This window comes from Podarcis vaucheri (assembly GCF_965113315.1).
Source record: "Podarcis vaucheri genome assembly, chromosome: 2".
NCBI lineage: Eukaryota > Metazoa > Chordata > Lepidosauria > Squamata > Lacertidae > Podarcis > Podarcis vaucheri.
The window spans coordinates 92,276,599-92,294,455 of NC_138760.1; the positions used below are offsets into that span (position 1 = coordinate 92,276,599).

A 17,857-nucleotide genomic window follows, 5' to 3' on the forward strand; every position below is an offset into this window, starting at 1 on the left:
AAAAAAGCAGTGGTTCCATTAGGCATATTGGTGAGAATCCAGGGAGAGGGAGAAAGAGTTCCCTGGCTGAACTATGCACTTTTGTCCGCCCTGACTCCTCCAACATTCAGCTTCATTAGAGCTCCACAAGTTCTAGCATTAATGTGAGAGGAAACAGTCTAACTACCTGTGACCCCTGTGCCATGAATAATAAGAATACTTTGGTAAACTTCTATCAAGTCAACTTCACTTGCTTTTTCTCTATAAACTAATAAGCCTCAAATGCTGCAACCGTTCCTCACAGGGCAGCTGCTCCATCCAGAGCCAGTTTAACCACAAGGGAAACTAACTGGCTACTTAGGGTAGTAAAAAAAATCTGGAGTGGCAGAATTAGAAGAGCAGGAAAATTGGAAAGTGGATAGGCGATGATGGTGGAAGAGCCAGGAGCTACCAGTCCCAGTGATCTTTGGTGTACAGAAAGGCTGCTGCCATTTTATCTTGAGGATAAAAACCTCTGGGAAAGGGCACCAGTGGCTGCTTCAGAGCTCCCTCAGAGTTGTGGTCATAATGAGGAGGATGTGGCTGGCCCAGCAGGGTTTGGAGTAGAGGCTATATCCCTCAGGCTGGCTCTCTGTCTCCCTTGTGCTGGGGTGGGAGCAGATTCAGCCCCCCTGTCTCTGTGCCCAATATGGTCTCGGTACAAAATACAGTGTCAGAAACCTACCTACCACCTTGTACTGACTCCAAGTTCCAGGAAGCAAGGCAGAACAGAGTCTGAGTTAGCAGCTGGGGCTGGCGACTTTCAATTCTACCCCCCCCCCACTTTAAAAAAGTGATAGTCTTTACTCCACTTCATTTCCATGTTTGAAGGGTAGTTAATGGGAGGCGGAGCCTACTTGTTCTGGGATGGACAGAAAGATTGTTCATGGGAGATACAAGGCAGAGTTAACACATTTTTTAAGTGCTGAATGTTGTTATTTATGCTGTATGATTTTGGTGTTCAAGCTATTGATTTCCCTGTTATTTTTCTTTACATCCTACTGTCATTGAGGAAAGAATTGCTTTCTTAAATAAACTGGGTGTTTGATACTTACAGGCAAAGAGCCTGTTGTGTTGCTTGGTTGAGAGGGAAATCGTTCCTTTCTTGCCAGAGGTAGTGAGAGGTTTTGTGCTGTTCTTTGTATATAAGAGTCCCAAGAATAATGGGACTCCTGCCGTCCTTTGTTTCTCAAGATGGATGTGAGACAACAGTGATAATATCATGGACTGAAGACAGATAGTGATTTTAAAGAAAGGATTCCCCTCTGTGCCCTATCACAGTCCTGCTAGCCGTATGCTGCCGTGCAGCTTATCAGTGAAGCATGAACATGCGAGATCATCTGAGATCCGCAGGAACATGAAAGCTAGTAAAATCCTGGAAATATGTTACAAGTGGGCCAGGTGGATTTTATCTGCAGAAACCTGCCGTGTACAGAAAAGGCACTGAGATTTGGCCCTGAAATTCTCTGTGGGACTTTTGTGTATCTGCCTCGTGATGAGATGGTTCCCATCTCTCTACTAGAGAACGCAAAGATTGGGATGTGTGGGCCCCCTGGCAATATATTTTTTTTAAAAAAAGGTTTACTAGACAAACAACCTTAAATATGTGCCTTTGAAATCCTCTTTTATTGGAACTTATTTCCTCCTGTTGCATCATATCTCTTGAGGATGGGATGAGGGGGTGGGCATTAGTGTATGCCCTAGATGTTTGTCCGTGTTGCGCAGAAGTGAAGATGGCGTACAGCTTAGCACTATAGCAGGTGTTTCAGACTTGTGTTTCACAGAGAATGCCACCTAAGGCTAGTGCCATTTCTTTCCTTTCAGAAATGGGTATTCAGAGGCATATTTTGGTGTGGCTCCCTCCCTGCAAAACATCCACATAATTCAAAAGGAAAAACGTTAGCTGAAATAGATGGGTCTTGTTTACTTTTCACAAATAGGTGCATAGCAGGTAGTGATGAGGCCTTGCCCACAGCTGATGCCATCCCCAAAGTGAGTTGGGTAAAACCATTAACCTTCGCCCTAAAATATCATGTTTTGCAAACTGAGGGCTTGTCCACCCATGCCTAGAAAGCATAGGTCTGAGAGGTTTTCTGCTTTCTAGCCATGGGTCTAAGAGGTTTTGTGTTTGCCCTGCAGCTTTCCCTGAGAAAACACACGCTTTGCTGCTGAATTGGACCAAACGGCAATCCACGGAAAACAATCATTTGATCCGATTCAGTGGTGAACAGCGTTTCCCCCAGGGAAAATAGCCGGGTAAAGAGAGGTGTAGGCAAGCCCTAAATAATTAGAGCAGTATGTGTTTGTTTGTTTGTTTGTTTGTTTGTTTGTTTGTCAGTGAGTGATTTTGTATTATTTTACAAAATTTTGTGGCATGCTTGGCTTACCGGCATGAGGCACTATTTTTTAATTTTTAAAATTTGCCTACTTTTCAGAAGAAATTCAAGGCAGCCAATGCTACAGTGTTGGGGGAGACACTGATCTGCATTTCTCCTGAGTTGCACCCTAGGTGGCTAGCTATCATGTGCTCTGCAGTGTTTCTGTTCCTCTAGGATGCCATAAAGTACTCAAGAAAAGGAAGGGAAAAATAGCTACTATGACAGAGTATAGTGAGTGCTTTAAAATATGAAAGGGTAGATACTTTTTCCAGATCTCTTTGTTTCATCTCGTAGCAATAAGCACCCAATCACGCTCTATTCATCATCAGAAATGCAGAATAAACAAACTCTTACTGCTTGCAGCAGGCAGAGAAACGGGCTTCTTTATGGCTAGTTAGGTAGAAAACACAACTGAAACTGAAAAGCAGGGCAAAGGAAAGTCCAAGGGGTGAAGCTTAACTCCAGCCCATAATGCAAAGTTCTAATATTGAACTCTTCAAGGATCGTGCTATTATACAGCCTGGTCCCCCCCCCCCCCCCGCACCCGGATCATTTAAGTAATTATAGGGTGACTCTGATAATGAAAAATCTCTTTTTTCCCCTCCACTAAAAAGGGGACAATTTCTTGTTACGACTCCAGGGGAATGAACAGTTCAAGCCCTAGTTTGAGTGACGAAGTGGGATCAGTGAAATTAAAAGCAGATCCTGTAGTAGGAGCAGCAGCAGCAGCGATACACAGCACTGTCAAAAACACAGAAGTCCTAAAGTAGCGAAACTGTTGGGTCACACTGGCTAACCAAGCAGGCAGAGGGTTTGAACTGCCACCACACACCCCCTACGGGGGGGGGGTCTTTCCCCTCCAGGCCTGCTTTAGGAATGCCTTTTTTTCTTCGCACCATGCCTCAATTCTTTCCAAAAGGAATAAGCCAGTTTTAAGATTATATAAAGCATTGTGCAACTTATTATGCCTTCTCACCACCTTCTTTCAATTACTGGGAGCTTTACTCCAGCTTTAGAGCAAGGAACCATTCTTCCTCGGCGGACCACAAGAGTTGCAACACATCTGGGTTTGTGGCTGAATACAGCTGGAACCAAGTAATTCTGCCTTCGTGCACAAGGGGATGCAGATGTTTTGTTCACATGCTGAAAGAGCTCATTCATTATATTTTGTTATGAAGATGACTTGCAGGAGGGGAGATCCAAGTAGTTTGGGGTCAGGATATCTGAAGGATATCCCATATATACTTTCCCAGTCCTGCCAAGTCAGGTGAGGCATGTGAATACTAGGGAGAGGGCCTTTTTTGCTGGTGGCACCTGTTGTGGAATGCTTTCCCATAGACTCTTGTCATAAAGACTTTTTGGGGGCCAGGATATTTTTTTCTTAACCTCTTCCAGGCTAATAATTGAAATTTACTGTTTCCTTTGAACACTTTGGTCCCCACCCCACCCCTCCACTGAGTTTTAGCTTTTCATTATTGTTTTCATTGATTTTATGTTTTGTGCTACCATTATTGTTGAAATATTAGCTTTTTCTGTTTATTGCTTTGGTTTGCTTGTTTTATTTTCATTTTCAATTTGTGAACTGACCAGAGGACACAATGGATTGGACGTCTTGGTCTTCAAACATATACTTCGAGGTTTTACTTGCATAATTTTCCATGGCTAAAATGTGGAAACCAAACTTATATCCTTCATTTGGAAGGGAAGACTTCCTCATCTATACCTGAAGCAGGTATTTCCCATATATACTGTTCCAGTAGTCCTGGACCAGGATCCACAATGAAACTCTCAAAACATGAACCATTTTTACACTTTTATTTTACATGTGGGTGGGTGTTTCTACAAACCATAAAAACTCATGAGATTTGAAACTGCAAAACAAAAAACGAGGGAGAGAGAATGACAATTCTATCACGCTTGGCACTGATGCTGATGACATGGTGAAAATCCACCCTTGGGTCTTCCCGACAGGCGTGGGCACCCTGTGGTCCTCCAGATGCTTCTGGGCTACAAAGACAATCATCTCTGACATGCTGGCTGGGGCTGATGGGAGTTGGGAGACCAACAACACCTGGAAGGCCAGACATGCTCCGCCTCTGCTGCAAGCCATAAGCAATAACTCACTGGGTTTTTAAGAGCACTGTGCCAGGGATAAAGACGGCTGATTTTCCTGCCTGGGGAAGGACAAGTGATTTGACGAAATCCATGGGTACAGAACTCTTAAAAGGTGCTGAGTACTATCAGCTCCTTGTTCCTCAGGACCGTGACTTCCATACAGAATACAGAAAGCTCACCCCTACCCCCAGATGAGCCTTCAGAACACACTGTAGGGAACTACCTCAGTTACCGAAGAAGTACTGACGAAGTCCATCAGCAGAGCTGGCCATTTAATCTATGAGTATTCTTGCACAAACCCTGAAAGCAGTTTTGGACAGGACAACTGGCGTGGAGAGTGGGATGAGAAGCTGCTTAGCCTCTCAAGATTTTATGGGTGGGTAGAGTTGTTTGAAACCATTCAAACAGCCAATACGAAGCTTTAGTATTCAGTTTTGGCTATTTTACGCCTTTCAGCTACATTTCCCCCATCCTCGGCCACCTTCTCCTGCTTCTTAACTTATATTGCACTCCTGCTACTGCAGTGTCAACACTCTGAAACTTCTGCAAAGCACTCAAATTAAGCATCAGCATGCAAACCGAGAAACGTAAAGTACCTAAATTGCTATATACAATGCTGCAATGAGGTATTGTGAGGCAGAATCTGAGCTATTGCGGTGCAAAGTATTTTTGGTTTCCTTGTGTAGGATATACATTTATTTATTTTTTGGTGCAGAGTGTGACTAGCCCTGGACATAATTCTCTCTCCCCCACCCCGCTCTGTGTGGGAACATATAGAAGAAATACAAACGTGAAAATGTCATCTTTGATGGCCAGCTGATGCCTGGCAAAGACAGTGAAACATCCTCATCTAGGACATAATCTAAACCCCACTGAGATCAGTGGATAGCCTCCCATTAGCGTGAATGGGCTTTTCGGACTCGATCATTTCAATAACACTTCTTAACCAAGAGGAAGGTAGGCAGGAGCAGCGTTTCACAACCCATTCATTACTGACACTTCGGAAGCTGTGTCCACGTTGATGCCGTTTCATTGGTAGGTATCTTTCTCACTTCACATCTACGTGGTATTGAGATGGAAGGGGTGGGATATCCAAGCCATTCCTGTTTAAGGAGCTGGACATCCTCTTCTTCATACCCTGTTTGGACCGTGTCAAGAGCACCATAGCGATATATATACTTTTTTTACTTGCTGAAACAGTAGGCAGGTCAGTGCTGCAGCAGAAGTCCTCTTTAGTGCTTTGGTATGGGCTTCAACCCATTGCAGATCCAAACCAAGTGAAAGCAAAGGGCTAGGAAGCCAGTGCCCAAGAGGTCTCCCAGAGCGGTGAGGTAGGGGATGGAATAGTTGTCAGGATCCATGCCCTTTCTCCAGAACAGCCGCACGAGAATGTCAGCCAGGTACAGCAGGATTGCCACCTGTAAGCAGAGGGGGTGGGAAACCACATGGCCATCAGCATGCAGATCAGCCACAGTTCCATTCTGCTGGGAAGGGCTTCTGTTACTCAGGCACCGGACTTGGCAACAACAATGGGGCACAGAGGAACTTTGATTCCATGGACCACGGGAGCCCAGAGGGCAGGAATATTTAGGGCTGGGTCAAATTCTCCCCTCCACCCAGTTTTGCCACCACATTCACACGTGCTAAAGTGGAAGGGTGAGGTCACAAAGGGGGGGGGTAGTGAATGAAAGTGGGCCAGAGGAAGTGTGCTCTATCCACCCCTCTCCCTCTGCAAGCAGACTAACAGGTAGACAGAGGGCAGGAGGCAGCGTTGCCTTCACCCAGTCTGGTTTCAGGATAAACACGAAGTCGTTGCATCCTGCCATGCCCTTCCAACCTGCTACTGGTTTGTGGGTGGAGTGGGTGGGTGGGGGGAGGTATGGCAGCTGCAACAGGGAAGACACAGGAGCCGTAATGATGTGCCACTCACAAGGGATGGCATTTCTGTGTAGCACGCAGAGCAGGCCACAGGTTGCATGGGGTTGCCTGAAGAGCAGTCCTGGTATACTTGTGTGTAGAGCAGGTATCTACAACTTTTTTCAGACCCAAGACCCACTTTTAGCCCACGCGTGCCTTGGGGGACCCATTTCTCAAACTTTTCCCATGGGGGCAGTGCTTCTGTTGTGACACACTTTGAATCAGGCCGCGACCCACCAGCTGAAGAACAGTGGCACAGGAGGTCCTGCACAACCAAGACACTGGTGCAACTGGGTGTCCACTCTCACACAACTCCTACACACAAGGAGGCGCTCGCAGAGCGATTTCTCTGTAGATGATTGTGGGCAATATGCTGCAGGAAACTGTTGCCGGGTTGCGGATGGGGCTAAAATCACAGCACTGCTCTTCAGTCAGTGCATAAATGCTCTAAATGCAAGTACTGCCGGATGAAGCCTATGGCAGCCCCTGGGTATGAAACCAGCACCTTCCTAAAGCTAACTAGGCAGCTGTCAGTCTGAGTGGTGCCTGGACAGGTGAGAAACATATCTATGCCACCTTGATCAGTTCCAGGATGGAAGAATGGCAGGGCATAAATGCCCAAACTCCCCTTCAAGCTATTATAGAGATTTTGACTCAACAATTCAAATATCATGGGAAAAGGAAGGTGCATGACTGATAATTTTTCTTAGCAACATGGTGAAGATGTGAAAAGAGGGTAATGTGTTCTAGCTGGAAATGGGGGGATTTAATCTGCCACCCTGCAGCATTTTACACTGATCTCTCAATCAGTTTCCCCTAGAAATCTCTACTAAAAAGATACTGCGGCTTCCAAGTGGGTGCTGTAAATTTAGAAATCTAAAAGGGACTGGGATGAGGACGGTGGCCTGCGGTTTGTAGAAATCAGGGTCTCTCCCTGGTGCATTCATATAGCTACAGTGGCTAATTGACTCTGGAACACATGGCAGAACCCAAACTTATACTAAAAACAGAGGAAGTCAAGTTTCTGGTTACCTGTAGAACAGCAGCCATCAGGTAGAAGGAGACAAAAGTGAAGGTGGGAGCCGTATGGCCTGCCTGCAAGAAATGAATGGTGTAGATGAACAGCAGGTGCCCTGGGATCACTAGCAGGATCAAGACACGAGCAGACTTTGAATTTATTCCTGCAGGGGAGAAAAGGCAAATGACATCATAACTCTGGTTACACTGAGCGAATACGAAATGGTCTGCTAGTAAGGAGCTGGTCCCAAATGGGAGATCCCCTATATATGCGGTTTGCATTGGGACTTCTTTTATAGTAAGCAACAAATAAATACAACTAATATTATTATTAACAACAATAATTTGGGCTAGTGTAGAGTTCTCCCTGGGGGTATAGATGCGAGAGTAGCTAGGCACCAGTACCTAGAAAGCAGATTACCTGAACTGAAGAAGGTGGTACATGGATTTGGCCAGTGCTGCCTCATCTTGTGTGGCAGGACTCCAGGCATGCTCCAGAAGTGCAGAAATGTGGAGATGCGGCTGGCCTGGATAGCTACCAGATTGCCGCCGACGCCTGCAAAGCAAAAAAAAAAAAAAAAGCAGAACACACCCTTTAAGCCTCAATAGCTGGGAGACACTGGGAGGATGGCAATCAGTCAATACCCACTCATTCCCTCCCACAGGTCTGAAAGCTAAGCAGACGTCTGTCCTATAAGCTATCAAACCGCCTTACTGCCACTGGCTTACATTGCCTTCTCTAGCTCAGTATCCTTTAGAGCTCAGTATCCTTTAGAGCATTGCTCACGAGCGGATGGTGAGGCAGGAAACACGGCTGTCGCCTGATCAGCAGCGAAGTACCAGAATACTGACAGAACAACAAACGGATCGCTGCTATGGATGTTTCGTACAAGAACTGTTTCTGTTGCTACTGGCGTTGCCCCAGAGTTCTACCACCTGCCCGGCAGCTGCACAAGCACACCTGTACAAATCACAATGCCCTGAGTGAGCTTTAAACACGGCCAGCAATGCCAACGCTCAGCTGCTAGAGGTGGGGAAGTGAGAGAGGAGCCAGGGTGGGAAAATCATAGTTCCCAAGATCTTGTATCTCTGTCAGTTTGCATTTCTTAATATTGAAAGTATTGATCTGGTGTAGCGATCTTTCCTATTCTACTTAATTCAAGAGGGTTCTGGGAACTTCTCTTTGTGAAAGAAGCAAGCAGAAGGTTACTGAAGTTTGGGTTATTCCTTCTGAGAAGCTGAGTACAGCTGGTTTAAACTGGTTCTGTTATCTCTTTCTGTCAAGGTCATGCTGACTATAATAGTGAGGCCAGAAGGAGCCTAGGTCTCATTCTCTCTTTTTCTTTCTGGTGTGGTGTACAGTATATAGTGTTAAGGTTATAGTCTTACTATAAGTTTGTAAGTTTACGTCTGCTGCAACTGGATTTCTTATGGACAGTGCCAATCCTGAATGTATTGGATTTGTGACCATTACGCTCCTCCTTTGCCTTCAGTAGCAGTAAAGCTCTGCTGGATGAAATAGGATTGCCTCTGGTCTATTTTTTGGAAATCCTGTGACATGTTTAAGTTTTTACTCTGCTAATTATGCATTGGAATCTACTCTGGATTGATACTGAGTAGACTTCCAATGACAATCTCTACTGTGGTTTTACACAGAGAAATGGAAAGAAGCTGCAGGGGCTGCAGCAACTGCTCTTACTGCATTGAGGCCTCGGCAGGCACTGCAAATCTTTCAGGGGACAGAGGCCTCCTCAAATTTCTAACTACCAGAAAAGGAATTGCAAAACTGCTGCCAGGTTACACTGCACGAACTGCAACAGGGCTTCTCCTTTTGTTTCTCTTGCTCCAGATACATAACCAAATACTTCCAGTTCTGAGAGAGAAAGATTTCCCTCCTTCCTTATCACATACTGGATATTTGTGAGTTAAGATACCCAACACAGGTGCTCTGTAATACAACTTGTTTGACTCTTGTGCATAGACAGGTTCTTTTATAACAAACAGCTAACAGGTGCTGCAGTGCCTGGCTGTGAAACCACCTGCAGTATATCTGCAACGGTGGTAATTACGGTACCAGCAATTTCTATTCTGACGAAAGGAACCATGGAATGAGAGGACAAATTAAAAGTTCAGCACCATCAATCTAATTAGTCTCCTCTGGATATGGGCCACCTTGCATTCTGACAGGCTCTCGGCACGCTTGCTTATTTATTACTTGCGACAAAATTTCTATCCTGCAACTTCCTGCAACACCTGGAAGAGGTGTTCAAAGCAGAAAACAAAAACAGAATGAAAAACATACTACAATCAATTAAAATGCAATAGGATGGTAAACAACGCAGAGTGTTTGAACAGCATAAAACTGAGAGAGGCTGAATTAACAACAGCTTCTAGGGGGAAAGACGGTGAAGCTGGAAGCTGTCAATTGTAGTTGGACTAAGACTTTCCCCAGGCCTATTGCTGGGGACTCGAGTCGTAGCTCAATAACATCTTGAGGGATGCAGATTCCTGCTCTAGAGCCTGACTCCATTTCCTGCTCTACTGCTCCAGCTCTTGGGGCACACTGTATAATACTACTAATTTCTGGTTGTCACTCAGGTGGAACCTACACACATGTGAAAAACTGTTCTGAAAATTCTTTTTTAAAAAAGCGTTTATAGAAATACATTGAATTTTCCATAAGGCTCACCATCACCATCTAGTGTCACATTGTATATTGCGCTTAAAACATACTTAAAATGTTCTATTTGCACTTGTATAGCTGAGTCCATAAGCTTATGAGAAAGGACCCATAAAGTAATTGAAAGGAGAAAGCCCCCAGTGAATGTCTCCCTTTGGAGGGCTATTTTACAGCAACATTATGTCTTCAACCACCTCAGATATGAAGCAATTGTCCTATAAACCTTTGGCAATAATGAGTCTCAAGGACGTATCTGGCAGAGCAACTGCAGCACTGGAAATCCAACAGCTGCTTTCAATCCCTTTTCTCAGAAACAAACAGAACCAGAAGACTCTTAAGTTTTAAAAGCAAAGCATGGCAGAGCATTGTCACAATGTTCTTCTGGAGGCACTGGATTCAGCTGTGAGTGAATCAGCTGTATGTAATGCCTGGTAAAATTGCAAGAGAAATGTTAACTTTCTGAAGTGGAAGGAGAAGTCGCCTTTCGTGTTCAGCAGATAGAGGTTAGTTCTGTGGAAACCTGACAATGTCTTATATGTCTGGGATCTTCCACTCCTTAGAATGCTCCCTGATGCTGCCCATTTTGGCGCATTGATGGAGACAACAGTTCTTGGTAAAATCCTGTTCACGTGAATGCTGTTCCTGAGTTCAGAGTGGAGCAATCCTCTACTTCATTCTTGTGTTTTATTTCTTTAAAACTTTTTTATATTTGCCTTATTTATATCCATATTTAAAGAAAGCTCAAAACCACATTTGTTCCAAACCAATTTCCGTATCTCATGATGCAGTGCAGCACAGTTAGTGCTATGCGGAAAGGGAAATTCCAGGACTATTCAATTCATTTCAATGGGTCTACCCTGAGTATGACTGACACTGGATCTCACCCTAGAAATCCAATACTCCAGTCACTTGTGCCTATTTCCAGGGCCAGCACAAAAGTGTTAAGTACTATACACAGCTTTTGAAGCATTTAATCTTCTACTGGAAATTTAACATTTAAGTACACAGGAAGATGCTTTACTGAGTCAAACCAATGGATTGTTTATCTCAGTGTTGTCTTCACTAAATGGCATTGTCATGGGTGTCTTTTCCAGCCCTATCTGGAAATACCAGGTCCTGAAGCAGGACCTTTTGCACAGCCAATACATGTGCTCCACAACTGATCTTACGTTTCTGGTCTATCCAACCCAGACTTAAAGCTAATAAATTAAATGCTGCAGGTAGACAATGCCTTTCTGCAGCAAGCAGGATTTGTCTCGCTTACGGATCTGAAAACGAGGATTCTCTAAGTCCTACAACGATGAGGCTGAAAACAGGGACGTATATTTCACTTGCAGCCTGACATGCTTAAAAAGAAAAAGAAGAAAAGAATCAACCTACCATTGATCACAGGAGTGAAAATAGCTATGCCTTCAAAGTTTGGATTGGTTATGGTTTTGTCCAAGATAAGTCCCCCGATGCTGTTTTTAAAAAATGAGAGAACATGAGTATATTCTTCATCTGTTAGTATCCCACTACTCAGTGACTGTAAGAATAATCAGTATCTTCTTTGTTTACATTTGCTTCTAATCCTGATCTTTTTCAGCAATATTCTGTGGAAATCCTTACTTTTGCTGCTGCCATTCAGGCGGACAGCTTTACTAAGATAACAAAGATTTCACCCCAGTTCCCAGACTAGGAAGACTTGAGGGGAAATAGTATGTATTTGAAATCCCACAACAGGAAAGATTTTTGGATGAAGGGAGGTATACAAATTATATTATTATTATTATTATTATTATTATTATTATTATTATTATTATTAAACATTCTATCCCCCCCTGTACACTCAGGAAATGTCTTCAACACCAAAGCAATAAGGAAAATGTTTTAATGAACCTAACAGACCAAGCACAATAGATTGAAAAACAAAACTTGTAGCACTTTATAGCATATCATTTTAAATAATATGACAAGTACAAGGCCATAAATTTCATTTATTATGAGAACCATCATCATTTACGGCTTCAGAGTATTTTCTTGAGAATATAGCCATGCCATGACTGTTAGAAATCTGATCTGAACTAAGGTGGCATAAAAAGCAAAAGAAAAGTTGAAAAGAATAAACATATGTGATTGGAACAAATTTCAAGATAAGAACTATAACTCTGGAAGGTATCTCCACATAGCAATATGCACACCATCAGCATTATTCTTATTATTCTTGTAATTCATTACCTGCCCTTCACCCTACGGACCCATGGCAGGTTACAACAATTAAAAAACATTACTAATATTAAAAAATACAAAAATAAGGTGGGGTGTAAAAATATTGTTTTGAGTTTATGATTACTAGACTCCCCTAAATTCCTAGGTCCAGTAAGGGTTAGAATTTAATCAAGGCAAATGTTAAAATATAAGCCAGATCAGTTTCCTGACCCAAGAAATCACCTGGGGTGATGGGCCATTAGGAGGATGGTAAGGAAGGTAAGGAGCCATTAGAAAAGCAAAATTAGAGAGGGCTCTGTGCCAGATGGCAAATGGAAGCGACCTTTTGCTCTATTCAGGGTTAGTTTTTGGAAACAAAGCAGAGTTTGAAGAAGAGCCTTTAGAGTTGGCTATGACAGGACCTAAGAAAAAAGGTTGCAGTCTGTTAAAGTCAGCAAGCTGGAAAGAGGGTCAGAGCATGATGGCTGATTTCTGCGTTTGAATTGAAAACTGCAGCTATGGGAGACGCAAGACCCTCGGGGGGGGGGTCAGTGTTGTGAACCTCTCCCTTGCATGCTCAGGTTGTATATATGTGTAAATAAACCATATATCATAAAGACACCATAGTCTCCACTGTGCCTCATTTCTTAAAGGAAACACGGACCTTGGGTCAGTGCCTGGAACCCCTGGAGTCTTGCACTGCTTGGATATTGGAGTGACACACAACAATATGCATCTCAAGCCAGGGTGAAGAGGTACATCTTCAGCACTGGAAGGGAGCTGTATAGTGAAGGTGCCATACGCACCTCTGTGGAAAGGGAATTCCACAACTTAGGGACTGCCCTCTCTTGGACCACCACCACCCTCAGGGCAGAGGAACTACCAAGAGGGCACGCTGCCAAGGTCAATAATCAAAGTATGTTCCTCCTGTGCATCATCTGATGCTGGGTCCTGCGTTTTTGTTTTTTTAACATGGCTGCATTTCCACATGCCCTGACCTCCCAAGATAATCATAAATATGTGTGTGTCCAGCCTGTGTCTTATTAGCTAGCAGTTGTTTGGTCAATGAATTCTGAAATAAGTAGAGATATGCTGTTTACAGTTCAAATCAGCTCATTATGCAGTTATCCAAGCTGATTCCTTTTAAGAGGTGGGGGCCAATGGAAGCAGAGTTATATTGCAAAAGGACATGGCTGGAAGCCTGCACACTGCAACATTTTGTTTCAGGCCTCATTTGCCTCTTTTAACACATACACATAAGCAGTTTTGGGGTTGGTTCATGCTTATACCAAGAGTCCATCAGCATCTTGTGGTTACTGAATATTGTCCTCATTGCACGCTGTTGGGACTCCCACCCGCCCTGTGGAAAACCCTCCCACCAGATGTCAAAGAGAAGAACAACTACCAGACTTTTAGAAGATATATGAAGGCAGCCCTGTTTAGGGAAGCTTTTAATGTTTAACAGACCACTGTATTTTAATATTTTGTTGGAAGCCGCCCAGAGTGGCTGAGGAAACCCAGCCAGATGGGCAAGGTATAAATAAATAAATAAGAAGAAGTTTTCTTCCTTATTGTACCTCTATAAACACTGTACATTCCCCCAGCTTGCTGACACGTCCTGTGCATGTATGGCACTGTTTGGGCTACCTAAGGCTCCACACTCCAAGAACATGTTAGCTACAAACCAAATACACAGAAAGAAATTGTCCCTGGAAGCGTCGTATTTGCACAGTAAGCATCAGGGACCAGACCTCTCAAATTCCAGTCCATCTCTAGCCCACGATGCTTACCTGCTAATGGCCATGGCAACAATGACTGGCTGCCACCCAGTCTTGAGGACTTCAGCAACGGGAGGACTCTGCCTGGCAATGGCGACCCAAAGAGGAATCATAACAATGAAGACGGCACAGATCAGGGGCGACAAGTATCTCACCTCTGTCAAAGAAAAGGAAAGGTTTATTATTATTTTATTTTTATTTATTAAATTTGTATACTGCCCTATAGGCATAGATCTTGGGGTGGTTCACAACATAAAATCGTAATATAAGAAACAAACAAAAAATACATAATAAAAACAATGACAATGACAACTCAATAATCCCCCTTTCCACAACACATCTTAAAAGATATATGTCTGAATCTCCAAATCTGAAAGGATACAACTTTGTGGGGAAGACCATTCCGCTTTCTCAAGCGAAAGAACAGATGCAGTGATCGAGTGTCCAAGCCTCTTTGCTCTAGGATTTTTATGCAGCAATCCTCCATCACTGCCTGCTCCCATCAGAATAGGCTGGTGTGGGGGGGGGGGAATGCATTGGTTGCCGCAATAGAAAACCTAAAGCAAAACTAGTAAGCATGCTCTAGCAGGCAGGAGAGCAGGGTGTATTCCAGAGAACGTTAGAGGTGCAAAGTCTCAAAACCAATGGACTGAGTAACACTTATTTTTAAATGTAATTGATTTATATGGTTGGAATTCAACATCAGGGCTGTCTTTAGCAGATGCGGCGCTGGGGTGCAAATATCCTCCCAGCACTCCCAAATTACCACGGATAGTTGGGGGCCCCCCGAAGCTGCGCACTGCCAGCCATGGGGGTGGCGCAACTCTCCCCCATGCTGCTGTGGGAGAGCAAACCCGCAGAGGCTTGGGAGGGAAGCTGCGCACCGGCCAGCCACATTGTTGATGGGGCATAGCTGGCGGGCATGCAGGGAAAGGGGAGGCCACTGGCAAAGCCATGCAGCTCCCCCCACTCGCTGGGTGCCCTGAGAGGCCGGCACTCTGGCACAATGAACCACTAAGCCCTATGGGAAAGACGGCTCTGTTCAATGTAGTGCCAGGTGGGGTACATGCAGTGCTTGTGAAATTGGGCTTTTCTCCCCTCTTTCCCCTGTGCACCTCCTAAATCTGTTCTGGGGCTCCCTCCAACCCTCTGGAATAGATTTAGGGAGCATGCGAGGAGGAAGGTGCACGCTTTGTTGCATGAGCAGACCTTCTTTGTAATTAATCTATTATCTCAACTTTCCATCCAAAAGGATGTGCCAAGTGGGTTTTATATCAATATAAAACCAAAGCATATATAGAAGCCTAAATGAAGTAACACAATTACAGGACCAGCAGCAACAAAGCAACAGAGCTGGATAAGGACATAAGGAGCCACCATTAGTTATCTTCTCTTCCAAGTGCCCAGGTTCACATGGGAGAAGGTGATCCTTAGGATCTGATGCTTTAAGTGGAATTTAATTCAGCACGACTAACTTCAGGGTCAGTGTGTTTTCCATGTAAGCATCACACCAGAGTATACAAACTGGATTTGCTACTAATCTTCAGACAGAAGCCCCTTCATCACGTCGGCAAGATGGAGTTGGAGGAAGCAGAATTACCCAAAGGTAGAAAATTAAGAAACCCTAACTGACTGCTCTTGTGGGGTAATAGAACAAGCTCATTACCACATCTCCAAGAAGTGATTTTGTCATACTGCAGGACTCGGCATTTAAAAGAAGCTTGTTAATCCGTACAGAGGAAACAGGATACCTCCTAAAAGAAGCCAAGGAGCTTTCATAAAAGGAAAAAGCACACGGCTGATTTTTTTTAAAAAGGCTTTTAAGCAAGGTGTAGGAGAGCAGTAAACTAAGCAATAAGTGAAGAAAGGTAAAGGTAAAAGAAAAGGTAAAGGTAAAAATAAATGAAGAACACTATGTGTGTTAACAGTAAACAGGCTGACCAGAACGGAACTAGAGCCCCTTTTCCATTGCATAACAGTCACTGCTCACTGCTCACTAAGCAACACTGTTGAAAAAAAGAAAACAGACCCCAGAGCTTCTAACTGAACCAGTGAAAAAACCTGAGCATTTCTGAGTTCAGTCAAGGGAAGGATGCAGCTCAGACTTAATCAAGGGAGAAGACCTGACAACCAAGCATTTCTGACACTTATAAGGACAGTTCCTCACAAGTCAACTTTCGTTACCAAATTTTGATCAGCTGCGATTTGAGAAAAAGAGCTCCAGAATAGGAATTTCAGTTCAAGTGCTGAATGAAGTAATGAAAACTGGCTTCCACCCCTTTGACAATTACCGAGACCTCGCAATAGGTTTAGACGAGGCTTCAAAGAGTTAGACCATGTATAAAAAGTTCCAGACCTGGCCTGAAGAACTCTAGAATTTATAGCCGACACAGACCTAATACCGTATGCTGCTATCGTTCATGTTGTTTCAAAAGGAGCAGCTGTCTTGGTCTGTTGACTCGTAGAATTGTAGCGTTGGAAAGGGACCACGAGGCTCATCGTGAGCAAAGGCAACAAAAAACCCCATGGAACCTTGAAGTCTAACAAATGCACGGCACAGAGCTGCTGAATTATTTTGATGGTTATCCTCTTTATGTGGGTTTTTCCTTTTACCTAAAATACTGATTGTGGTATAATCCAGCTGTGTATCTCTAGCTGTGAGGTGGCTTTCTTTTGTGCCAGGCAGGCTGGATATAGCTTTTATATACTTCTTTATGAAGCACCCAGGACTGTTTGTGAAGCTACCAGACTGTCTTGTCAAAAAAGGGGATAATGGACTAGAATGCCAGCTACTCGGAACTAGAGCAATTACTGCCCTGTTCATCCCCACCCACCCCTGTCCCTTTAGCTCAGGGGTCAGCAAACTTTTTCAGCAGGGAGCTGGTCCATGCCCCTCAGACCTTGTGGGGGGCCAGACACTATATATATATATATATATATGCTTTCGTAGATTTTCACGGGTATAGGAATGTAGGTTTTGGTGTCTTCGGGTGTCTTCCCGTGTAAGAGTCGGGGTGTCTGTGCGACGTTTCGACGAGGTCTCACTCGTCATCTTCAGGCTGGTGCTTTCGGCTTCTTGTTACTGGAACAGTAACAAGAAGCCGAAAGCACCAGCCTGAAGATGACGAGTGAGACCTCGTCGAAACGTCGCACAGACACCCCGACTCTTACACGGGAAGACACCCGAAGACACCAAAACCTACATATATATATATATATATATATATATATATGCTTTCGTAGATTTTCACGGGTACAGGAATGCAGGTTTTGGTGTCTTCGGGTGTCTTCCCGTGTAAGAGTCGGGGTGTCTGTGCGACGTTTCGACGAGGTCTCACTCGTCATCTTCAGGCTGGTGCTTTCGGCTTCTTGGGGGGGGGAATGAACGAATTCCTATGCCCCACAAATAACCCAGAGATGCATTTTAAATACAGTGGTACCTCGGGTTACATATGCTTTAGGTTACAGACGCTTCAGGTTACAGACTCTGCTAACCCAGAAATAGTACCTCGGGTTAAGAACTTTGCTTCAGGATGAGAACAGAAATCGTGCTCTGGTGGCGCGGCGGCAGCGGGAGGCCCCATTAGCTAAAGTGGTGCTTCAGGTTAAGAACAGTTTCATTTTAAGAACGGGCCTCCAGAACGAATTAAGTACTTAACCCAAGGTACCACTGTAAAAAGACACATTCTACTCATGTAAAAACACGCTGATTCCCGAACCTTCCGCGGGCCGGATTTAGAAAGAGATTGGGCCAGATCCGGCCCCCG

General features: G+C 44.2%; 1 protein-coding gene across 5 annotated transcripts in view; it reads right to left on the bottom strand.

The window, feature by feature from the left end:
• Window positions 1–4,196: 4,196 nt before the first annotated feature.
• The window catches only part of SLC41A3 (solute carrier family 41 member 3), a 40,702-nt gene continuing 27,041 nt past the window's right edge, over window positions 4,197–17,857 (bottom strand). For all 5 annotated transcript variants that reach the window (XM_082213275.1, XM_082213276.1, XM_082213279.1 and 2 more), the window contains 5 exons: window positions 14,103–14,247; window positions 11,506–11,585; window positions 7,867–8,001; window positions 7,461–7,609; window positions 4,197–5,929 (listed from right to left, as the gene is read on the bottom strand). In XM_082213275.1, coding sequence (XP_082069401.1) covers window positions 5,744–5,929; window positions 7,461–7,609; window positions 7,867–8,001; window positions 11,506–11,585; window positions 14,103–14,247 — 695 coding nt within the window. In that variant the 3' untranslated portion in view covers window positions 4,197–5,743. The remainder of the gene's footprint in view (window positions 5,930–7,460; window positions 7,610–7,866; window positions 8,002–11,505; window positions 11,586–14,102; window positions 14,248–17,857) is intronic.